Source organism: Leptonychotes weddellii, chromosome 6 (assembly GCF_054177405.1).
Source record: "Leptonychotes weddellii isolate Sample4059 chromosome 6, ASM5417740v2, whole genome shotgun sequence".
Classification (NCBI taxonomy): Eukaryota; Metazoa; Chordata; class Mammalia; order Carnivora; family Phocidae; genus Leptonychotes; species Leptonychotes weddellii.
This window is the reverse complement of record NC_138374.1, coordinates 41,697,375-41,722,682: the sequence shown is the minus strand read 5'-3', so window position 1 is coordinate 41,722,682 and position 25,308 is coordinate 41,697,375. Positions and strand designations below refer to the sequence as shown.

At 42.2% G+C, this 25,308-nt stretch overlaps 1 protein-coding gene across 3 annotated transcripts in view; it reads left to right on the top strand.

Annotated features, from left to right (window-relative positions):
* Positions 1-433: 433 nt before the first annotated feature.
* The window catches only part of NRG3 (neuregulin 3), a 923,883-nt gene continuing 899,008 nt past the window's right edge, over positions 434-25,308 (top strand). For all 3 annotated transcript variants that reach the window (XM_081823990.1, XM_081823988.1, XM_081823989.1), the window contains exon 1: positions 434-1,262. In XM_081823990.1, the coding sequence (XP_081680116.1) occupies positions 434-1,262 (829 nt within the window). The remainder of the gene's footprint in view (positions 1,263-25,308) is intronic.

Sequence of the window (25,308 nt, the reverse complement as noted above, 5' to 3'; positions counted from 1 at the left end):
GCAGGCGGCGGGCAGCGGCGGCAGCGGTAGCAGCGGCGGCAGCGACAGCAGCAGCAGCAGCAGCAGCATCAGTAGCAGCAGGAGCGGGGCCCCGGCGCGCAGGAGGCCGCTTGGCGGGCTGCAGACGCGCCCAGCCGCTCCCTGACCGGCCGGCGGCGCCGGGGGACCGTCTCGCCCCTCTTCCGTGCTCCTCGCCGCCCCCTCCCCGGCCCGCGTCCCCTCCCCCGCTCCTCTCCTCCCCGCCCGCCGCCCGCCTCTCGGGGGGAGGGGCGTGGGGGCAGGGAGCCGATTTGCATGCGGCCGCCGCGGCCGCTGCCTGCGCCCGAACCCGCCGCCGCCGCCGCCGCCGCCGCCGGAGCCCGCGCCCGGCCCGCGCGGCCCCATGCCTCTGGCGCGGCCCTCGGGGGGGCGAAGGTGAAGACCGGCTCCTAGGATGAGTGAAGGTGCGGCCGCTGCCTCGCCACCTGGAGCCGCTTCGGCAGCCGCCGCCTCGGCCGAGGAGGGCACCGCGGCGGCTGCGGCGGCGGCAGCGGCGGGCGGGGGCCCGGACGGCGGCGGCGAAGGGGCGGCCGAGCCCCCCCGGGAGTTACGCTGTAGCGACTGCATCGTGTGGAACCGGCAGCAGACGTGGCTGTGCGTGGTGCCTCTGTTTATCGGCTTCATCGGCCTGGGGCTCAGCCTCATGCTCCTCAAATGGATCGTGGTGGGCTCCGTCAAGGAATACGTGCCCACCGACCTGGTGGACTCCAAGGGGATGGGCCAGGACCCCTTCTTCCTCTCCAAGCCCAGCTCCTTCCCCAAGGCTATGGAGACCACCACCACGACCACTTCTACTGCGTCCCCCGCCACCCCCTCCGCCGGCGGCGCCGCCTCTTCCAGGACGCCCAACCGGATTAGCACCCGCCTGACGACCATCACGCGGGCGCCGACTCGCTTTCCCGGGCACCGGGTGCCCATCCGGGCCAGCCCGCGCTCCACCACCGCACGGAACACTGCGGGCCCCCCGACGGTCCTGTCCACCACAGCCCCCTTCTTCAGTAGCAGCACGCCGGGCTCCCGACCCCCGGTGCCAGGAACCCCCAGTACCCAGGCAATGCCCTCCTGGCCCACTGCGGCATACGCTACCTCCTCCTACCTTCATGATTCTACTCCGTCCTGGACCCTGTCTCCCTTTCAGGATGCTGCCACCACCCCTTCCTCCTCCTCGTCTTCCTCCTCCTCTACCACCACCACGCCAGAAACAAGCACCAGCCCCAAATTTCGTAAGTATACACCGGGTCTGAACTCTGATTTACTACTGACTTTCCGTTTTGCCCTCCTGCTGTCTTTTCCCTCCCGCCGCCTGTCTTCTCGCATCCTCCACCCCTCACCCAATTCCAGGTTTGGAGCGCTGAATGAGATAGTTAACCTGGCCGCAAGGGAGGAAAAGGGTGCGGGTCTGTTTGGGGTCCGTGTGCGGGGTGGGGCTGGGGGGCGGTAGGAAACGGAGGCAGATTGTCAAGCTCCACCCGGCCTACTTCAGTGGGTCCCAAACGAGAACAGATCTCCTAACTCCCTTCAAAGGGTTAACGCAAGCGCGATTTCTGCTCACTGCAGACCTGCTGGCGAGCTCCCGGATCCGGCTCCTATTGAGAGCTGGGGAGGGAGGGAGGGCCTTCCCAAAAGCACTGAGCCCTTTCCCCGCCGGTAGGAAGGAGTGAAAGAAAAGCACATGCAAATTGAGCGATGATAAACCACAAAGGGAAGTTCTGTCCGTGTGGGTGTGTGTGCGCGTGTGTGTGGGGGGCTAATTTGATGGAAATGTTGATAGAATGAAGCTGTCGACTTACAGCAGCCCTGACCCGGGCAGCGACCAGGAAGGGTTAATTAGAAGCCGTTGGGGGAGGTAGGGAAAGGAGGCGATCCATGGCGTAGGGCTAAAGTGATCACCACCCCCCTCCATCCCCCACCCGCCACCCCCCAGCCTGCCCTTGGCCCTTCCTGGGTGTAGAGATTGATTCTGTGGCCGCCCAGAGTGAGTTAAGTAGGGGGAAATAGCAAGGGAGCCCTGCCGAGCTACCGCCTCTAGGGTCCTGACGGAGGAGGAGTTTTTTCAGCTGTCAAGCGTTTGCTTTTGTTCCTTTCCCAAAGGTGGGCTGTGAAACCTCATCTCCCTTCCCTCTGTGCCTGCAAAATGTAAGGGGAATTGAACAGAGTTCTCAGCACTCCAGGGGGAGAACGTCCAACCCCTTTGAAACAGGTCACTCTGTGAATGTAGCATCTTTAGCCTGGGCGCGATTCCTGCCAGCACTGGCCAGTTTACCCCAAGAGTGATAGCTTCCTATGTATTTGTATAGGTGGTGTATATTTTCTATTTTTACAAATGTTTTGTGTGACTAATTGACCTCCCACCCCCTACCCCCCTCCTTGCTCTTAAAGGAAATGTTGGGAAGCTTCTCACTCTATTGATCAGGATATCGGAAACAGTTTGCAACCTGTGAAGGTTATTTAGGACAAATCCCCCGCCTGCCAGTTCAAGTTCTGTTTAAGCCTGTTCTCCAAAAACTGTCTTTACATTGTATTTCTGTTTTGAGCTATAACATCTGGAGAGGAAGAGGGCTCATCATTAACTCTTCAGTAGGAATACCTGGCTTGCTTTCAGTCATCTGACAATTTTTCATTTCTCTGACCTGTGATCTTATTAACTTGGGTGTTATTTAACCCTTGAAACTTTTTAAAAAAAGGATTTAGTGCATTTGTGGGTAAGGTCCAAGAGAGAAATTCCTTAATGCCCTGACTATGGGAGGAAAAAAAAAAAAGATAAATTGGGAGTCAGAAGAGGGGAAGGAGGGAATCTGCCACAAACCAGAATGGCAGTCAAACCCGATAACTTGCTGCTTCCTTCTCCTTTGGCTGAAGTAGTCGTTTTGAGAGCACATTTTCTCAGGAGGTGTTTAGAGGCTTCTCTCAGCAAATCTAGCTTGAGTTTTGTGGAGGATAAAGGATATGCAAGTGTATGTATGGACGTATTCAGTGGTTTGAAAGTATCTATGTGTCTATCCTGAAGACCTCAGATTTTTTATCTTTTGATGCAATTGATACGAATAATGGAGTGTGGGTGTACTTCTCAACTGTATATGTGTGTGTGTGTGTGGGGGGTTTATTTCATGTTCTTTCTCAGTTGATTTCCTTGTGTTGCATTCAGGAGGTCTTTAAAGAAAACCCCAAGGTAATTATTTCTACCTCTCCATGCTCCTTTTCTACATTCTGTAGAAGGGAATGGCAGCCTGTTTAATAAGTAATGATTATTGACAAGGCTCTCAGCCCCAAGGAAAAGGGGTGGGGGGAGAATCTGTAAATGGTGTCAGTGTTCACTTAGACATATAAGCAGCATTTGTTTTATGTGTATCTGAGGTCCAGCTCTTGCTATTTTTTAAACCTTCAACAAGGAGTTGAATTAAGGGGTAAAACACTAGTATGCAAATCCAATAGAAACTGACCTGGTTTGCATATATCAACAAGGGAAATTTTAATGAAAGATGATGCAGTTTTTATAAAAGATGAATTTAAATAGTGAGGTTTATATGGTAATTTAGAGAAAAGGATAGTGTGTGTGTGTGTGTGTGTGTGTGTGTGTGTGTGTCCAAGATTGCAGGATGATTAACCAAAGGATATAAGGATTTCATTTGAGGGATTATTAGCACTGCTACTGTGGGCTGAAGAATGGCCTGAATGTCTTGCATTTTATTTTTCACTTGTTTTGATAATGTTACTAAAGTTCCCAGGAGAGAAATTCCCCTTTTTCCTAGTTCCTACTGTCAGACTTAAGTATATATATATTTTTTCTTTCTGTTTCTTTTTTCTTTTCCTTCTTCTTCTTCTTCTTTTTTAATGAAAGTCATGAATTATGTTGTAGCACCTGAGGACAGCTAAGGATAAGGCTCTGTTTCTTCAAGACTAAGTCACTAATTCCTTAATGGCCAGGGTCTTGGCTCTTGAATTGAACATCTCAGGGTTTACAGAATGAATGTCTTTGTGTTTGTTTTAGGTCAGTCAGATGGATCTTGTCTGTAAAGGCAGCACAGCTCTTTGGAGGAAAAGGGGCTGGTTCACTCTTGAATAAACACACTTACTGATGGGTAGTAAGCAAAACAAAAGCTATTTTTGTTATGCGGGAGGCTCACTTTAGCAGACTCTAATTTTCTGTTGGATTAAAGACAAAGAAAGATTGAATTTAAAAGGCAGAGGGGGGAAGGGCTTGAGGTTGACTATTCTCTTGTCATCTTCCAACCTTTAGACCCTGAGCTGGACCAAAACTTTCTTCCACATTACTGCGATCTCTTGGGTTCCCAGTTAGCTGCCCAAGACTTGCTTTTGCTTTAGATATTTTTTTAGAAGCAAATATATTAAACGTATTGCCCCCAGATTATTTCACCAAAGACCTCTTCGAAGCTTCTTGCCTCTGAGAAGGTAGATTAGTTCGGAAATTTTTCAAGACAAACGAAGATTTACTATAGACAGGAGAGGAACAGTGATTTTGACCAGTTTACAAAGAGCCTTTTACAGCACAATGAATTGTGTTTTCAGACTTGAAATTTATATGTAGAGTGTTGACAGTGCCAGTCTGGATTGTTACTTTACTCAGCCAGAAGCCCTGTTTTAACAGTTCAGAGTTCAGAGTCATTGGCTAAATTCAGAAACTGAAGACAAGAGAAAGAGCTACTTTTAATTGGTTAGTGTTAGGGCCCTATTTGGAAAGTGTATATTTAATTACAATAAGTAAGACCACAGATCTCAAATAGTGTTTTTAGTGAAGAGGTAAATGTAGAATGTATCATTGATGTATAAACATGGTATGGGGGTGATTTTATTATAACCAAGACTATTTCATTGAAACTTTACCTAGTCATACCTGTTGTAATTTTGAAGATAGCCTTTGATAACACTGAGTATTTTCTTTTCTTTATTTAAATTTTATTTAAATTCAATTAATTAACATACAGTGTATTATTAGTTTCAGAGGTAGAGTTCAGTGATTCATCAGTTGCACATAACACCCAGTGCTCATTATATCACGTGCCCTCCTTAATGCCCATCACCCAGTTACCCCATCCCCCCACCCAACACTGAGTATTTTCCTGTATTCTTTTCAAAAGATTCCAGTCTTTCAATAAGAGTACTCTTAGTTGTTTTATTGCATCCTTAAAAATACTTTGTTGAAATAAAATTACTTCTATGTATTGTCCTCTATTTACATGAATCCAAGCCTTCAAAGGAATTCTAGCATAGCAGGTCCCAACCCCACCAAAGTGAGAGGTCAGTATTTCTTATGAAATTCACTTGAGAGCTTTTTGATGAGCACATGTTACAACCTGAGTATGTTTTGATTTCCTTGGCCTTAATACAGGATTATGAGACTTTTCTGCTTTAATCAATTATACTGTGTGTTTTGCTCTTTAGATACTTACGTTGTACTTCATCTCACACACACACACACACACACACACACACACACACCCACCCACCCCCCCAAGGGCACGGGCTGGTGTGGGCAAGGCTCTTTCTAGAGCCATTTTTAGTTTGGTCTTGGTGCATGAAGACAGTGTGGTTTAAGCCTTCCTCCTCTGTTCCCCATGACTGCTAAGGGATTGGTAATACTGTTGGTAATTGAGATGACCTTTTGCAGGGTTGATTTGTGAATCCATCCACCTATTGTATTTGTGCTGTATTTCCTGGATAGCCTTTTTTAACGCAGTGATGATCCATAAACCAGTTAGAAAGGGGGGAAAAAAAACAAACAAACCCAACAAACAGACACTAGAAGCTGGTTTGTGGCAACTTCTGTCTGTTACTTTTCCAAGTCCAGATTGGGCCATGAGCAAGAGAGCAGGTGCAGGGTGACTCAGTTCCGTCTCGGGAGGTCTGGTGTGCAGAAGAGCAAGTTCTCTCTTCCCTTGGGGATGCTTCCCCAGCTCTTTCTCCTGTCCAAAGCATAATGGGAAGAAGTCAGATTTTCAGCTTGCTTCTTTTGTAGAAATTCTTTCCTCATAACCTCTCATATCTAGTGCCAAGCATATCTTGATATTCTATCTGGGATGTTGAAAATGGAACATGAAAGTTGGCCCTGAAATATATAAGAGCAAGGAAAGAGCCATAAATCTAAGTCTGTAAAAGGCATTTGAATTACTTGTGAATAGAACTGAATTTCATTTTTTTCCCTTTGAATCTGTTTTTATCCTCAGACTTTTGTGTTGAGTGAAGCAAAGCTGTACTGGGTTGACAAATACCACTGAGACGTTTTGAGATCCTAGATGTTTTTCTTGTCCACACCCAGGAAAGTGTTTCCTCCAGAACCATATACATATTGAAAGGGGTGGGGGGATCAGACTCAGTTTAAAGCTTTCTAATATCAGGATGAAAACATACCTAAAGGGGCGCCTGGGTGGCTCAGTCGTTAAGCGTCTGCCTTGGGCTCAGGTCATGATCCCAGGATCCTGGGATCGAGCCCTGCATTGCATTGGGCTCCCTACTCGGTGGGGAGCCTGCTTCTCCCTCTCCCACTCCTCCTGCTGGTGTTCCTACTCTTGCGATCTCTCTATGTCAAATAAATAAATAAAATCTTAAAAAAAATGTACCTAAATAGGTGTTTTCCATTCGTGCAATTATTAATGAAAGTTGTAGGATAGATGCTTAGTTTGATTTTCCATCTTTACCACTGTTTCATTGGGACTTCTTGTATTCCTGTTGAATAATGGCTCTCTTGAAGGTTCCTTGTAGACTTTTGATTTTTTTTTTAGCCCTTTATTTCTTAGTTTATAGTGTAAGCAGGAGGCTTTCAAATTTTTCCTAGATAGTCTTAACATCACCATGTCATTTCAAGTTGTTATAAAAGTCAGCCCTTTTGGTAAGACAATGTTAGACTACGTTGATGTAGAAATTTGAGAAAAAAAAATTCAACCCATTTATGCAATTGAGTTATTACACTGTCTCGGGTACTTTATTTTTTAAAATAAAAAAAATTTGAAGGATTCCAAAAACTTGGCCAAAGCCTAATGGCCACTTATTGTCCCACTTAGATTGGCATACAAATCATACAAAATTTTGACAGCATTTGTTGTGTGATTCCACAAAACAGTAGTTCAACTGAATATAAGCTATTATGTCTTTTCATATGGTTGTGTTGTCTTCATAATACATGTCATGTTTCAATATTTTAATTCATTTTAATGAATATTAAACATCAATTTGGGGCATTGCAATGCTGGTAGTTAACTGGTTAATTTAAGAAGTCTATAAAAGTAATAGTTTACAAAGCAGACAATTAAAATAAAGCTTTCTCCCATATCTTGATATAGGGCCAAGGCTTTTTCTTGAGTATGTGTTTATAAGTTTGAGCTTAGCATGTTTTTCTTTTCCTTCCTTTTCTTTTCTTTTTCGTAAGCCATACCTCTAATCACCTCTTTCTTCTTTAAAGACACTGGTAAAGGGGGCGCCTGGGTGGCTCAGTTGTTAAGCGTCTGCCTTCGGCTCAGGTCATGATCCCAGAGTCCTGGGATTGAGCCCCACATCGGGCTCCCTGTTCGGCGGGAAGCCTGCTTCTCCCTCTCCCACTCCCCCTGCTTGTGTTCCCTCTCTCGCTGTGTCTCTCTCTGTCAAATAAATAAATAAAATCTTTAAAAAAAAAAAAAAGACACTAGTGAAGGAATCTGAACCAGACTCTTTATAGATACTATACTATGTCCCCTACCCCGCTATCTTTTACAGTTTTCTTGCACATATAATTCAAAGTAATTTTATTCTTTTTATTTTTTGTCACCATTTGGAATTTCTTCAAAGCATTCACCTATGTTTTAATAGAAACTACAATTATCTTTCTTTTCCACAATCACGTATCAGTGGCTTACATCAAATTTAACTAAATTACGTAATTACTGTAAGAGCAACTGACATAAACAGGTTGGTTACCCTGGCTGAGTATTGGTAAGAACACACAACTCAAAAGTTGGTCCCAGCGGTGTGGGTGCTTCTTTGAGCTTGGCCTGCTGCTATGAACTTGTCACTATCCCTGGCCTAACGGTGTTCATCACACTGGAGGGATGGTGACAGTCAGCTGGCTTAGTGGAGCCAGGTTAAGAAAGTGACTCCTTTAGTAGTCAGTCATGACTACTTTTTGGGATTTTTGTGGGAGGGTGATGGAGATTTGCATTAAAAACAAAAAACCAAACCCAAAACCTGTCGCCTTAAATCCTGTGATAACTGTGCAACCTCAAAGAACCATTTTAATCTCTCTGAACTTTATGTCCTCCTCTGGGATAATGAGGGTCATGATAATTACCTGCCTCGTATACCATTCGTGCAAGAGCTTGTAAGCTGCAAAAACACTTTCCTGTTTTTATGTCAAGAGAAATGGGAAGTGGATAGACTAGGTCTTTTCCTCCAACAGCACATCAGGCTATTGAATTCAGTTGAAATATTGGAGCTAGTTTGCTACCTAGCTTGAGGGATCTTTTAATCACAATGAGAGATTATTGTTCTTCTATGCCCTTGGATCTTTCCCATGCTCCTCTCGAATACGCTGGCACACACAGTCGAATATGGTGTGGAAATCTACCTCAAATCACATTGGAAATTTAGTCGGCTCCACAAACTGGAGCCCACCATTTCTCATCCTTTGCTTGGCACACATTTTTTTAAGCTTATTTTGGACATACGTTTTTCAAAGAGAGGAACCGAAGTTTTCTGGGGAAAAATGAGTGAGATTGTTGAATGATCTGGAAACCTAAAATCTACAGAAATCTTCAGATTCTTGATGAAAGAAAAAAATGCCTTATGCCTTGCTTTTGTTCCATTCCCACACTGTCTTATTGTCATTGAATCTTGGGAGTTTGGAGAGAACATTAGTAAAAACAGGCAGTCTCTGCATTGTATGCTAGTCCCCTCTTTATTTAGAAGTTACTATGATTTAGGTCCCAGAGGATTGATAAGTGGCTTGTATCCATCAAACAGCTCTTTTAGATGGATACCTTTGCACTTTGGGGAACTTTTCCTATTAGCAGTTTGAAAACATCGTGGCCTGTGTTCGTTGGAAACTTAATCCTGATTTATATTTCAAAGTATTACTTTTTTGTTATAAGCCTTTAGTTTTCAAGACAGATTGGTGATTGTACATAAACCATAGATTGCCATTCCCAGGCATAAAAAGAGACAAGTCAGAAACAAGCCTGCAAACTGAATTGAGATTAAAATTTAATAGTAGAAATTTAGCAGCTTCCAATGATAAGATTTTTCTCTTTGAGGCCTTTTCTTAGAAGTGGTAGTGTGTATCATGGCTGCAATGTAGGCTATAAGAGCATTAGAAAAAAAAAGATCATCTGGATCTATGCAACTATTTTAGCATGAGTACATTATAGGCAGGATTATGAGAATAGAATTTGTATGCTAAATATTTGATAGGAATTCCTGAATATAGAGCCTGTCTCTTAAGAGACCCTTCCCGTGATGACATGTGATCCTAGTCATGATCTTCCTGGGAATTGCCAGAGCGTTAGAACTTACTAAGAGAAAAATCACACTCTCATCATCATTTTGGGATCAGAGTCTGTTGATGTCTGTGCCACAAATGTTACTTTTAGAAATGTGGAAGAATTCTTCACAGAATCTCAGTCTTGGAATGGGTTTGAGAATTCAGGCAGTAACAGTGAGAGCTGCTGTTTGTGGGGTTTTACTGTGTGCCAGGAGGGCCAGCACTTTATGTTTTTATTTATTGCCATATTGATTGCCTTATTGATTGATTGAAACAAGGACTCAAAGACCGTCATCTAGGCCAGTAGTCCAGGTATGATGATCTCAATCATATAGCTAATCTAAGCTTAGAGTGGTTCTGTAATTTGCCAAGGACATGCTGGGTGGCATAGCTTGAAGAATCATGAAGGTTGAAAGATCATTTTCCAGGTAATCTCTCTCCACCCCAGATACTAATCCACTGGTAAGAGTGTGGCCTTATCTGTTGTACATGGCCTCTTTCAATCCCTTTAGCTCAGGGACTGTGGCATTTGCCATCATAAACTCCATAAATGGCACATCTGCCCTGTACCTGTTTTTTGCTATGGTAAAGGGAGCCTTTTAAACCAGAGAAATTGTCCTGGTTTTCAGTCCAAGGAGAAATTTAGGTGATGTTTCAACAAAAGATAAAGAATGTGTTCTTTAAACTCTTATTCCTTGATCTGCTAATTCTGTTTTCAACTGTGGCTGCTTGTAGGTAGACCAATGACAGAGTAGACCAATGACAGAGAACAGTTACAGACTTTATTTTTCTGCTCCCTAAGATCTACCCAGAATTGTCTTCTTTGCCCATTCCAAACTTGCTTTTGATTACAGTAGTTACTGCATCATATGCTGAGACTGACCAATGGAAATGTATCAGGGAACATTTGGAACCATAGCCTTGGAGTTCTACAGAAACAACAATACCAACCCCATCAAATAAATTTTGGGTGTTGTACCTTATGCAGTGTCTCCTGCAGGGCATCTGAATTCCCTCTTGGAACCATACTACAAGGTCCCCACCACTGACTAGCCAACAGTCCTAAGAAGACTAACATTCATGAGATCTTGATAGTCAGCCAGGAATACCCCACATTGGTCTCAGTCAGTTGCTTACTCCTTTGACATTTCTGTCTAGCAAGGGTCCCTAAGGAAAAAAAAAATTCTGTTGGTTAAAGTGAAAGATGATTGGGATTTCTACTTATGCAAACCCCTGAACAGAAAATGGGAATCAGTCAAATGCCAAGATTGGGTTATTACAGTCTTTGAATAGCCATGCAGAAGGATAGGAGCACTGTAATACCAGGAAGCCTGTCTCATCAGAATCTCCATAAGACTGTGAATGAATCACATAGACTAAGAATGAAAGCTGTACTCATCAAGAAGAGGGGAAGTGAGATTGCTTACCCAAATTTATTGTTTAACAGAAGTTTTTGTTGGCATGATGGCAAGATCTAGACTCCAGGAATAGAAGGTGATCATGGGGTGTGGAAGTGTTTATATTCAATACTATCTTGACCCTAATTCTATTTAACTGACTTTTTAGTATGGTGCTCTATTTCTGGATTGAAAAACTGACAAATGTCCCCACCCCACATGGGGACCGGGTCTGGGGTCGGTGCGGAGAGCCCCTCCTCCCGGGAAATGGGGCACGGCCGTAAAGGGGGCAGCCCCCCTCGCTCATCATTCAGTGCATGTTCATGGGGAACTTGGTGCGAAACCATTTGTAGACGACCTGCTTCTGGGTCAGGGTTTCTCAGGTAGCAGAGAACTTGAAAGTTAGTCCTCGACACAAGGGTTTGTAAAAGATCAAAACAATAAAACAAAACTAAAACAAATTTAAAAATTAAAAAGATAAAAAACTGACAAATGTCCTTTCGTGCTGAATAGCTCCAGTTGGTATAGGGCTTCAGCCTTCACTAAATGAGAGGTGTGCTTACCAAGTATTAGTTGTATCTAAATCTATTTATGCATGTTGTTGTTACTGTAATTAGGTAATATATTCAAATAGGATGCAAACCAATGAATTAATTGTGGTTTCTATTAGAACTAAATTGATTACTTTGGATATACTCTATAAAGATAAATCACTTGAAAAAGATGCTTGTTGAAGAAGTTGTGGGCAAGTTTAAGGGGGAGTGTATTTATATATCCATAAGAAATCTGCCCTTGGATTGTTTTACCTGTGGCTTTAAGTTCTCATTCCACAATAAATAAACTGAAACTGAAGCATTGCAGAATATATAGGTGTGGTTTTTCACAAGAAAGGTAAGAAATTTAGTCAGTGAAAAGCCTTGAATTCTAGAGCCAAATAGTTGGCAGGTGAATGTGCATTTATACGCCTTAGGTTAAAATGAAATAAATAGTAAATAAAATAAATTTTACTTTGCCCATGTGATAGATTTACAAAGCCACTAAATTGTGTTTATTTTATTTTATTTTATTTTTTTTAAAGATTTTATGTATTTATTTGACAGAGACAGCGAGAGCAGGAACACAAGCAGGGGGAGTGGGAGAGGGAGAAGCAGGCTTCCCGCCGAGCGGGGAGCCCGATGCGGGGCTCGATCCCAGGACCCTGGGATCATGACCTGAGCCGAAGGCAGCCGCTTAACGACTGAGCCACCCAGGCGCCCTAAATTGTGTGTTTAATAATTTTAAGTATACTGGAGAGTGTTTAGTATATAATTATCTAAAACTTTGGGTAGAAAATTATATAAAGTGCCAGTTATATTAAGCTGTACAGGATTTAATATATATAGTAACTATATTCAAAGGAAGTATACCAAATTGTTAATGGTGGTGATTTCTGGATTGTGGAATGGGAATACTGTTTATTGTTTTTTGCTGTATTTTCTGTTTTATTTAATGGTCATAATTATCTCTCTAGTTAGAAGTTACTAAACTTTTGAAAAAGCAGAGACAGAGAATATGCTCCATAAATCAGTTTAGTTATTAGTCTTGGGTCTGTGAAAGTTTTTTTTTTTTTTTTCAGTCCAAGCATTTGTGTCTTGATTGGTGGTGTCAGCATTAAAGTGTTGGCTGAGTTGGGTCCCTGCTGTGAAATGCAGATGTGTAGAAATATAAATGCATTTCATTTGCTCATGGGAAATAATGCCTTATTGAAGGCAGAGTGTCTTACCCTGGGCCTTTGATCATTAACCTTGACCTTATAAGGATAAAGAAGATGGAAGTTTAATGAGTTACTTAATGGCTCTTCAGTTTGCAGATGTTGGGCAGTCTTTAGTAGTGTTGCTTGGGATGGATACAGCCAGTAGGAGTCAGTCGATTGTGTGCATGATAACCAATTATCTGGTCTGTTTTAAGGATTCCATGAAAGCAGAATGCAAAGGCTAGTTTGAAGTGAGGGGTCCTAGAGGGAAGGCTGAGGTCAGATGAGAACAGGTGGGATGACCAGTTCAAACACTTTCTAGATTCCATAAGCCTCTCATAGAATCACCAGACATTAATTCTCATACTAAAGTTGGGTGGTTGGACTACAGATAGATAAATTCCATAGGCCAGTGGAAAGTAGTGACTTGTAGAGAACATAGTTCTTTACTTTGGTGATGAATTGTGTTCAAAATCTTTTAGGATAGCTCACAAATACATTGGTGAGCAGAAAGAGTCAGAACGAAAGTATGATTCTGCTTATATAATGTTGAATGTTAGAGGTCGAGATAGTGATTATCTTTGGGGAAGCGGCAGATAGTAAATGGAAAGACCCATGATATGAGGCTTTAAGATATTGATAATTTTCTGCTTCTTGATCTGGGTGCTGATTACATGGGTGAGTTCTGTTCGTCAAAATTCATCAAGCTCAGTACAAACATAAAAATATGAAAGAAATGTTTCAGAGCATTCCTTTGGCCTTCACTTCCTGCTACCAGGGAGGTGGCCTGAGTTTCTGGATTTTTCCACTTACAGACAACTGGATCATAATGCTGAGTGTTTGTTGTTCATGCCCCACAGTCTAACCAGGTGCAAAGAGGGTCTTCCTGGCTTCAGCAGCTTCCTTTTGTTCTCAGGATTCCGGCTTAGTGAGACTCCATGCAAGATACCCACACTCCTTTTCAATTTAAGCCTTTCTGAGTGGGTACTTGTGTTTGTATTACATAAAATTTGCTTTCCCCCATATCAGGAGTGTTTCTGTTACAGCATGAGCTATTACACTTTTCACACATCTTCCGCCTGTAAAACCATACTTGTGTTCTAATAGTGATTTTATCACAGTTCTGCAGCATTTGAGTGCACAGTCCACGAGAAAGAAAATTCATCATCTGCATTTATGGTTTTGTTGAGAAGACCAGAACGTATGTATCAGAGACTGATTAAGCGCCGAAGTGTGTGATTCCAACTGAAAAGTATATGAGGCCATTTCAGAAAGCAGTGATTAGGGCGCCTGGGTGGCTCAGTTGGTTAAATGACTGCCTTCGGCTCAGGTCATGATCCTGGAGTCCTGGGATCGAGTCCCGCATCGGGCTCCCTGCTCAGCAGGGAGTCTGCTTCTCCTTCTGACCCTCCCCCCTCTCATGCTCTCTCTCTCTATATCATTCTCTCTCTCAAATAAATAAATAAAATCTTTAAAAAAAAAAAGCAGTGATTAGAGCAGACATAGGTGATTTCAGGGGAGAATTTGTTTAGGCAGAGAAATGGGAAACTGAGGCCATGGGAGAGAAGGGGCATTAGCAAAGGTAGAAGTGTGCTTGCACACCCTTGCGTGGGAACCAGTGAAGGGTCTGGCCTGGTGGGCAGAGAGGGTCTGTCTTGGAATTAATGAGGCAGCCTCCTCTTTTCCTCGGGACAAGGCCTGATTAAGGAGGGAGGGCTTGGGAGGGCATGGCTAGGCTTCTGTGGGAGACAGCAGTCAGGGTTGGTGCAAGCAATTGGCAAAATATCTGGTGTTTTCAGAAGATGCAAGGTCTCCAGGATGACTTGGAGGGAGGAACAAGCAGGAGAGTCTAAAGATTCTCCAAGGCTAATTTGTCCCAAAGCATTTAAAGATATGGTCTGTGATTTGTGCTGAATATATTTAAGTATTGACTTCATTCCAGTGCCTCTTCAAAGTGCTGCAAGAAGCAAAAGAATTGGTATGTTTAAATATGTTTAGTTTTTCGCATAGTCACATCAACACAGCCCTAGATTTAACCCAAAATAGTAGCTTTCGAATATCTAAAAATCTGCAAGAAGAGATACAAGGAGAATAACCAGCAGGAAGTGTTGGTTTTGGTGAAATGAGCCAGTGACTGTCTTTAGAATTTTCAGAGGTGGAAGCTACTTTATGAATTGATCGCCCCATCACCCTTCTGGTTCCATCGAGGTCCTCTTTCCAGAAGCTACTCAGCACCTTTTGGGATCGAATGCTGACATCGCATGCATGGCATTCAAAAGACAACGGCTCTGTTGTTTGCCTGCCTGCCCTCATCACATGGTGAAGAAAGAGAGAGGAGAGACCCTGCTGCTTTGGGAACCAGGAGGAGGGTTCTGTGTAAGATGAGGCTCTCCCCCGGCCTGCTAGTGAGCTCCTCTTGTACACAGGAGCGACATCCCTTCTTTCACATATCCACAGCCAAAATTACTGAGTCGCCCACTTTGTTCACCATAAAGAGGCTTCAGATTAGAATCACATTCATCACTCTTGCCAGTTTACTTGGTTGCTCATTGTTACCAGATAGAGGGGCTATAACACCACGTAAGCGTGGATGTTAAATTAGAATTAATAGCCAACGGCATCTCTCCTCCTCTGTTTTTCACTGATCAGATAATTTTCACCAATGTCAACCTTTATAATAAGTCAGCTGACACATACTAGTGTTATTTACTTGGAATACTTTCAGTTTATCTATTCTTTTTTTTTTTTTGACTGAGATAAAGGTGCCTTTTGTAGTTACTTGTTTGGGTCTTTGTGTATTTGATCAGAAGATATTTTTGAAAGGAAGGCAGCGATGCTGTAGATGGGATCTTAACAAAGTCAGCATCAAATCTGCGTTTCCCCTTCACTTGGTGTTGTAAGCTTCTGAGTGACCTTCTGTGGGAGCACTCTGGTGCTCATCTTTCATCATGAGTGGGTCTGAGTAATTTATGGTAAATAATGAAATGCTGTTTCCTACAATGCATGCAAATGGCTGAGTGTTGTAAAAGTCTAAAGAGCTCTATTACTTCTAAATGACTAGATAACACAAAAATGTTAACCCCAAGGAAGGAGGTCCAGTTGAGCATGCTGCTTGCAAAGCACCATCTTCCTGCCTGATGCCTTCTGATCGGCTTTCTGCACCTGAACTCTGCAGGGACCCGCTGGTGTCTGAATGGTTACCCTCCAGAATGACGAGGAAAAGCTCATGCCTTGCAAGCAGTTGGGAGGACCAGAAACAGTAGTGGTTCATTTATTTGGCGTGGGGGGGGAGGGAGAAACTTGCAAAATTTATTCAAAACCCTTAATGAATTTTTTACAATGCTGTTACCGAGGGTAAGGCCCTCGTGATACAAGGATGCGGCAACAAATCTTATTTGAGCACTGACGTTGAACAGAATAAGTTTTATCCGAACAAAGGTTTATAGAGGCCTGACATGTTTTCAGAATTAACTCTTACCATGATATTCACATTCTCTTTCTCTTATCCGCATATACAATGAAACATATCAAACATAGATGTAATTTGCAACCCTCAGCTCCCTTGTACTCCACAATGTGTTTGTACAAGTGCTAAATGTTGGTCACAGTGAATATGTATGTTCTCATTCTGGGTGCCATAAAGCAGCTACCTATGTAAGTGTTAGGGTTTGAAGACCTAATGGCCAGGTACAGAAAGTCTTTATGTACTATACTCCCATTGTGAAAATTGAATTAAATTGCCGGTCAGTGAGCTCTTTATCCTGACAGGAGAGCCTCTTTGTGAGCAAACCATAGAGAAGTGTGATTTTTGGCCACCACTACTTTCAAGCTCAAACCCTTTGCTGAAGTTTGCCACTGAATTGTCTCACATTTCCCAGACATGATTACTTTGCCAAATGAAATCATCTGTTTCCTCGACTAGAACTGCTTTCTTTCCTCCAGATAGCAGCTACAAGGTATGAAAATGAATTGCATAAAAATAAATTACACATGCTGCATTTTGGGAAGAGTACCCTTAGCTGATCCATCAATTTCTTTTCACTGCTGTGCTGGGAAGTCCACTCTAATCTTCAGTTATCAGTTATATGCAATCATTTGAACCTTTGGATCTTCCCCAAATAGAGATGCTTTTGTGCCAGGAAAATCAGGCTCTTTGGATGTTCGAGAATATTTTTGCTTTTGGTGAAGAAGGGTTGTTGCCATGTGCCATGGGGGAGGCAGATTCAGGGAAGTACAGCTATTCCCAGAAACTTATTTGAAAAATGGAGTGTGTGGCTCAGCTTCCAGATCCTTTACCATTTACCATCTACCTAAGGTTTGGGGTGGGCACCAGTATGGCATTAACAATATAGCCCACTTCAGGTATCTGAGTAGGGACTCCCAATCTTCTGGATATTATCCAGGCTTTTTTATCTCTGTATGCCTAGCCTACCACTTCCTCTCTGATACTCTGCCATTTTGTAAACTGTGAGCAAAAGAGTCCGATGAACAGGAGGTGATTTCTATGGAGACAGGGAGAGGCGGGAGAGTCTTACCTCAGGGAAGTTTATGTTCCTTTGCTTAATCTTGTTAATTGTTAACATTTGTTTTTTTTCCTGTGCTTCCAAGGAAAATTGGAAGTAGGATAATTAGAAGAGTGGTTTTAAAAGGGAGAAAAGTAATTAAGGCCCAGTGGGAAGGCCATGGACCTTGTTTGGGGATGTAGGCCCAGTTCTGACACTTGTTTTGAGACCTCAGAGTGGACTATTCACTTAGTCTCTGAAATTGTGGTTTTTTTCTGTAGGTAAGGCTGTTGGACAAGACATTCCCTGAGGCTGAGTTCTTAATTTGAGATTAAAATCTTAGTGGAATTTCTGAATTACTAATTCTGGTGGCTCTCTCCCCACCCCTTTTCTCTCTTTCTCTGTTTATTACCACCCCCCCACCTCTGACCCTGTTTTTTTTCAGTAGTATACTTTTGGTGGTATATTTTGTATTTCAGCATTTACTAATAGCAGTGTTTTAGCGTGCTGTGTAGGTGGGACATGGTTATGTCCTTACATCTGGTGAACTTTGCTTGTTTACAACTTTAAAAAAGAGAATTTCTTATCTGTCCCCTGACAGATGTAGAGGTTGGTAGCCAGCTGTAGGTCTGTTATTGTGATGTGCACACATGAAAGTAAATGGATTCCAAAGACAGAGGTATGGGGAGGCTGGGAGGAATTATTGGCACGCACAAAATATTTCATTTGGAAGTATAAATAAATTCATCTAGTTCTAGATATAACCGTAATATCTTTCTCCCTTAATTAAACAGAGTTCCTAGTTGCTGAATTTTACAGAATTTTTTTTAATCTTTTTTTTCCCCAAAGATTTTATTATTTATTTATTTGACAGAGAGAGAGAGAGACAGCAAAGAGGGAACACAAGCAGGGGGAGTGGGAGAGGGAGAAGCAGGCTCCCCGCTGAGCCAGGAGCCCGATGTGGGGCTTGATCCCAGGACCCTGGGATCATGACCCGAGCTGAAGACAGATGCTTAACGACTGAGCCACCCAGGCACCCCTGAATTTTACAGTGTTACAAGAAGAACAGAAGACTAAGAACTGGTATCACTAAGGCATTATGTGTCTTAATGTAAGGCATTATTTCCTGCATGTTGGTTGTCACAAGGATTTTGATATCAGAATGTGGTTCGATCCATTGATTAGGACACAGCTCTGAGCCAGAGTGACATTTAACTCAAACTCAAAGTGGCTAGTGTTAATGTTTTATCTTTTTTTTTTGGAGCGTCTTCCTCTTTATTATTATATAAACTATGTTCACTATAGAAAATTGGAAAACATCAGCAATAAGGAAAATAAAAGTCAACTGTAGTTCTACCACCTCGAGATAATTACTGTTATCTTTCTGTTGAATATTAACTCAATTTTTTGCTCCATGAATATGTCTTTTTTTATAAAAATGAAATTATACACACTCTAATAACTCTTTTAGCTATCCTTTTGCACTTTATGTTAAAATATTTCTATAGCAGAATACTTAAACCCTGTTTTTAATGATGCTGTGCTGAAGTATATTGACATACTAAAATATTTAGGTGAGCTTATCACCTGTTGAGAATTTAGTTTGTTCCAGTCTGGTCATTATTAAATAAAATTCTGCCCCCAAAGTCCGCAATATGGTATGGAAACTTTTGGCCAACATATATACAAAAAACCTTACATTTTTTTATCCAGATTCCTAATTCTCATTCAAAAAGGATTGAGCAGTTCACATTCTTGCCATTGTGGTGTCAGAATGCCCATTCCTGGTGCACCAGGGTGGTGTAGTCGGTTAAGCATCCAACTCGATTTCTGCTCATGTCATGATCTCAGGGTCATGAAATTGAGCCCGGTGTTGGTTTTTTGGTATCTTGGTTTTTTTTTTTTTGGCCTTAAGCCCAGAAATAGTATGGCAGATAGAAGATGGATCACGGTCACAGGGAGTCAGCAAATAAGGAATAAGGTGCAACTATGCTTGACTAAGTGACCTTAGGGGATAGAGCATTTTGGGTTATTTGACATCAGTAAAAACCACAGTGCTCATTGTTAACCTACACGTACATAGCTAGTGAGATTCTACTAGAAAACACACACCTGAACACACACATACACACAAGGATCAAACATAGTAAGAATTCCTAAAAGTTTAGAGGGCTTAAATTGCAACTTTCTCTGTGACTACAGATGATGCCCGGGGGGGACTACCATAACTCCTTGGTCTCTGCCCTTTCTGGAACCTTCTCAGTGTTCTGTTCAGTGATGTTTCCTTTCCACTCTTCTGTTCTGTGGTGTGGCTGTTGAGCTGGTGATGAGGCTCGGCTTCCAGGGAAGAGTGGTGTAAGTCGCTCTGCACCTGGGCCCTGTGACAGCCCCTGTTTCCAGCTGCTGTAAGGCTACTGCTGTTCCCCCTAATAAGTGCCATGGAAACCCAGGGAGCTCCAGGGGAGGTGGATGAGCAGCATATCACTGAGTGACACTGGATTTTTAAATGTCACATTACAAAAATAGAACTACCTGAGGAAGAACGGGGCCATGCTAGCATCTTGTAGCTCTCTTTCTTGGCATCTGCTTCCCTTTGGCTAAGTCTTCTCAGTGAAGAGCAGGGAGACTTGGTGCTTCAATTATTTGCATTGGTGGGTCTGGCTGAGATGCCCCTTCTTTGGCATATCACTGAAACAAGAAATTAATTTGATTTGGATTAAAAACCTGACTGCGTTAAGGCTTTGCTGATTATGTATACATCTGTCCTTTGAGCTTCATAGTTTTAAGATCAAGGCAAGTTGCCTTAGCATCTACCACGTGGTCATGTCTTCTTTTTTTTGACATTAAAAAAAACCTGCCTTGAAAATGTTATATCCCAGGTGGATAAATTCTAATGACACTTCCAGATTGATTGACCTGCATTTTCAGATTGTTAGTCCAAATACCCTCAGTCCTCAGCTGCCCAAAGGGAACCCCTGCCAGTTTAATCCAATGGATGTGTCGGGTTTCATTTAATGTAGATGTTAACTTTTTGTTTTGTTTATCACTATCTAATGCTATTACCATCTAATTAGGTTGGAAATCAGCAATTAGAATTGGAATGCATGTAATAGTTGTTGTTTTCCTTTTGATCATAGTTACACTCTTAATGATGTGATTTGTAGTCAGTGTGTGTGTGTGTGTGTGTGTGTGTGTGTGTGTGTGTGTAAGAGAGTGCAGGGAGTGCATGTACTATAGAAACAGTGGTGGGTGTTAAGTCTGGGAGAATCCAAGTTTTGCTTCTTATTAGATACCTGAGCTTGATGAAGTCTATCTCCATTAGCTTCAGTATCTTCATTTCCAAAAGCTGAGATAATGGCTACTGCTTATAAGACACATACTGTGACATCTACAGATAATCAAATAGTCTGATAAATCAAGGTGCATATACATTGAGAGCCAAGGGATGTTTGGATATATGAGAACTGGAGCAGATTGAAATCATTAATAGAGCCTGAACATTATTTATGTCATGAGGTAATATTTTCTTTTTGGAAGCCAAATTTAATCTTAAATATTTAGTACTGTACTTAGGAACTGATGGTTTGAAAAAAAATAATTGAAGCTGGAAAGCACTGTAGAGAGGAAGAGAATAACACTGAGAAAATTTAAATTTCACAACGGTGTTGACTAGAACAGTACCAGTTTCCAGGCATCTGGACATGAATTTCTCAGCCTTTGAGAAAGGCACACTCAACCAGCATGCCAGTATGATAGCCCCGGAAGTGTGGGATGCTCAGTTTGAAACTGAGCTCTATGTCAATCCCTGATATCTCAATTTCTTACGCACTGAACACAAGAAGCAGAGGAAATGTGTCTTTGAAGAGTAAAGAACCCTCTCATTTTCTCACTATCCTATCTCATGCCATTTCTCTTCAGGGCGATTGTTCTTAAGAACTGATTCTCAGTGCTGAGTAAAGAATACTTTTCCACAGTATTTCTTCCAAAGTGTGTCTTGATAGATTCTGCAAACTATAGAGCAAGATTTCACATGCTGAGTGAAAGTAAGATGATTTATATTTCTGGAGAAAGCTAAAATTCATCTCACTGACTTTTCCCTAGCCTCATTTTCCTCTTCTTCATCTAAATTTTTTTTTTTTATTAAAGATCCAAGGTATATTAGTAGATTTCATTTCTAGAGGTTGAGAATTTAAGGCTTTGTTTTCTTTTGTTTATATCAAAACAGTGTATGATACAAGATGTCTGTCATGGTTCAACGGGGAGCAGATCTGTTGGCATGAGTTAGTGATTTGAGCAGGCATGTACAGCTTCTCTTCCATCCAGTCCCATAAACATCCTTCATTGTTAACCTACTTATTAAGCACTTACTATTTGCCAGATGCTGTTTAGGCATCAGGCTCCTGAGCTGCTGGAAGGATAAAGGATTGACTCAACGATTGTCCCCCTACCCCCCGGAGCATTCTAGTGGGAAATTCATACAAGAACATATAAATAAATAAGATAATTTCTGTCCGTGAGAAATGCTGAACAGGATTGCATGGTAGAAAGTTTGAATTTATATAAGTGTTCACAGAGGCCTTAGATGAGGTCATGCTAGTTGAACTGAGTCTTATATGGTAGAAAGAAGCCAGGCATGGCAATATTGAAGAGAGAAGTGTATCAGAAAGAGAAAAAATAAAGTTCAGGGGCCTTGGGGGACAGAAATGTGGCCAGTGTGCGCTAACATAATGCCCAAAAGTGGTAGGAAGTGAACTGGGAGAAGTAGACAAAGTAAGACATTTAGGGAACTTGGACTTGATTTTTCTTGTAATGGAAAACCATGGGGGGATTTAGGTAGGGGAAGATTCTGATATGTTTTATGTTTAAAAAGGTCCCTGTGGATGCTGTGTGATGCTGCACTCTAGCGGCCACTACTGGAGTCAGGGAGGCAGGTGAGAAGGGCACTTAGAAGAGTGGGGATGGGTGTGGTGGGAATCATGCCCTGTCAGATTGGATGTCCTCTGGTGGGCAAGCAAAAGGACTTACTGTGAAGAAAGTACAGGGATGAATGAATCAAGACTCCCTCCTAGTCTTCTGTCCTGAATAGGAGGGGGGCATGGTGGCATCATTAACTGAGATGGGGAGGATTGAGAGATGAGTAGGATTGTGTGTCGGGGATGGGGGTGAAAGAGTTGTTTTAAGCATCCTGTGTTCTCCATTCTTGTTAGATGTACAAATGGGTATTTTCAGAAGGTAATTGGATAGAGAGCACAATGGAATGGAGTAGAAACCCACTGAAAGAGCAAACAATATTAAAAAAGCTGGTGGTACAGGGGCGTAGATATGGACACCTGTATCAGCATTGAAAGCCTGGGGTAGGGAAAACAGTATAAACTAGGGGGAACTTCTAGTAGATGCCATGCAGTGGTGATATTATCTATAGTTCTCAACCCTGGATGCAGTTTGAATCCCATGGGGGAGCTATAAAAAATATACCCATGGCCAGGCCCCACCTTAGACCAATCAGAATCTCTTTTTGGGGGGTACAAGGACAGTGGCAGACATCGGTAGTGTCTGTAAAGCTCTCCAGGTGATTCTAATGTGCTGCCAGGGTTGAGCGGGGGTGGGAGAAGCACCTCAGCAGAACCTCAAAACCTTCATCCTTCGGAGAAAAAAAAAAGGTGGAAGTGAGAGAAGGCCATGCGATACAAGGTTGGGATTAGGACTCACACGATCCCTACCTGCAGCTAGAGTTGGAGACCAGAAGCTGCCAGACCCCTGTGTTCATTCAGCAGGCTTGGCCATGTTAGGGGAGAGCAGGATATGACTCCTCAAGAGGGCAGGAGTCTGAGGACAGGGGAGGTGAGGACTTTCTACATAACTTTCCCAGACAAGGCGAGCACTGCAGGTACCTCAGCCCAAGGCCAGGCTCCTGTGGCACTTCCCACATTGAGATTCCCTCTCCACATCCGGGGTTGGCTGAATCTACCACCTGAGCAAAACTGTTGACAGAAAATCTAAACTTTTCCTGTCTCTCACAATTTGGCCATAATTTCTGTTATAATACCCAGTGTTATTAAAGGCAGAGTGAAATGAGTAGGAGTGTAGTTGGATGTGAACTATTTCAAAATGTATACTTACCTTTGGCGATTCCACTTCTAGATCTCTATCTGAGGGGAAGAAGGAAGGAAGAAAAATGTGTTCAAAGATTTTTGCTTGAAGGAATTCATCACAGGAACACACATAAAAGTATGCTTAAGAGAAATTTTCAACCATGTAGAGATTACACGTCACTTCTTTAAAATCATAGCATGGGAAAATGTTTACTGTCTAAGGTGAAGTAAGAGCAGTAGGCTTAAAAACCATATGTAATTCCAGTTCTGCATAAACATTGGTACTAAGACACAAAATTAGAGAAAAGAGCTGTTGCTGAGTGGGATTATGATCAATTTTACTTTTCTTAAATGTTTTACTTAAATTTCGTTTTATCTCCTTTTAAGTTTCCTTACTTTTTCATGTAGTTCAGATACCCCAGGGTTGAAAACATAACAAAAATCAAGATGGTATTTTAAAAGAGATTGATAAATGATTTGTTACCTTTACATGGATTTAATTATGAGTGCATTATCTGATTTTCTCAATTTAATAATAATCATCTCTGCCTCTCAGAGATGGTATAGGAATTAAATGGGATAACCAGTGGGAAAGCATGCTATAAAATCTCTGTCATGTATTAGAATCTCTTCAATATTAATGCACTATTGCCTCCATTTTTTTTTTTAAAGATTTTATTTATTTATTTGACAGAGACACAGCAAGAGAGGGAACACAAGCAGGGGGAGTGGGAGACGGAGAAGCAGGCTTCCCGCGGAGCAGGGAGCCCGATGCGGGGCTCGATCCCAGGACCCTGGGATCGTGACCTGAGCCGAAGGCAGACGCTTAACTGAGCCACCCAGGCGCCCCTATTGTCTCCATTTCTAACAGTGAACTTTATTCCATGGAAATACTAGTTTTTTTGTTGTTGTTGTTTTATTTTTGTTTTTTTTTTTTACCTAACATTTTAGGTAAAATAGCAAAGTTGAAGTAAAATAGTTTCATCATTTGTGCTAACTAATATGCTGGTCATTGGTGAGAACTGACATCCCAGAGGTATGAACGGTGACTGGGTGAGCCATCCATGGCAATTCTATTGCTCTTTGTAGTGATCACTTAAGGAATAAGCATTGTTCTGGCCAACGAGAGGTAAGTGGGGATGGGCCAGAGGCTTTAGGGAAGGATTTCTTAGTCGAATTAAAGGAAGGAAAGCCACCAGGAAATTTGTGTGTTCTGCTCTGTACTTGCTGCCTTTCGATGGGTTTGTGATGCCTGGAGCTGCTGCATCCATTTTGGGACCATGAAACTGCAGGTTTAGGGATGAAGGGCCTGGTGCTTGATGACTCTCTGGAGCTGCCGGAGCAGTTGGAGGCTGCCCTCCTTTGGGTATCTTGTTGAATACAGAGCCTAACAAGTCAGTCTGTTGGCCTTTGAGGGTCACATGTTTGTCATGCACAGCTAGAGCATTGTAGGTGATACCACTTGTGCAACTGATCCCTGGTTTCTCAAAACAAATAAAAAGGGAAAAAGATACCTACTAGGTGTCTGCTTACTTTAAACATGTATGACACCAAAGTTCTTTTCTTTTAACATACTTTTTTTTTTTCTTTCTATAAATGCTTAGCTAGCTTGGCAAAATAATTTCATTTAATGTTCATGCAAATTTACTGCTCTAAGTTACTCCAGACACCAAGCCAAATGAGTTTGGGAGAGCCTAGAATCTTAAATAAATACATGACAACTTTGTAGAACACCATATCAAATATACTGTCCTCAGGTTTGGACAGCATACTGGGAAGGCTTCTCATCATGCTGAGATTTTTGAGTGGACACTGATTGCCACAGTCACTGAAAATTTAATTTAGCTGGATTTCTGTAAAATGTTTCAGATATTTAAAATTCAGATAATATAGAAGTCTAGAGTTAAAATTAGGCTACTCTAGAATTTGTAAGTTTTATATGTGTAATTTAGAGCAAATTTTGCTGCCCCAGAGAGGAAATGTTACAGATGATAGCTAGATTTCTCAAGCAATTTGAGAGAGTGCTGTGTAAACATGAAAACATTCAGGGCATGTGTTTTTATTTATCCAGAAATATAACTGA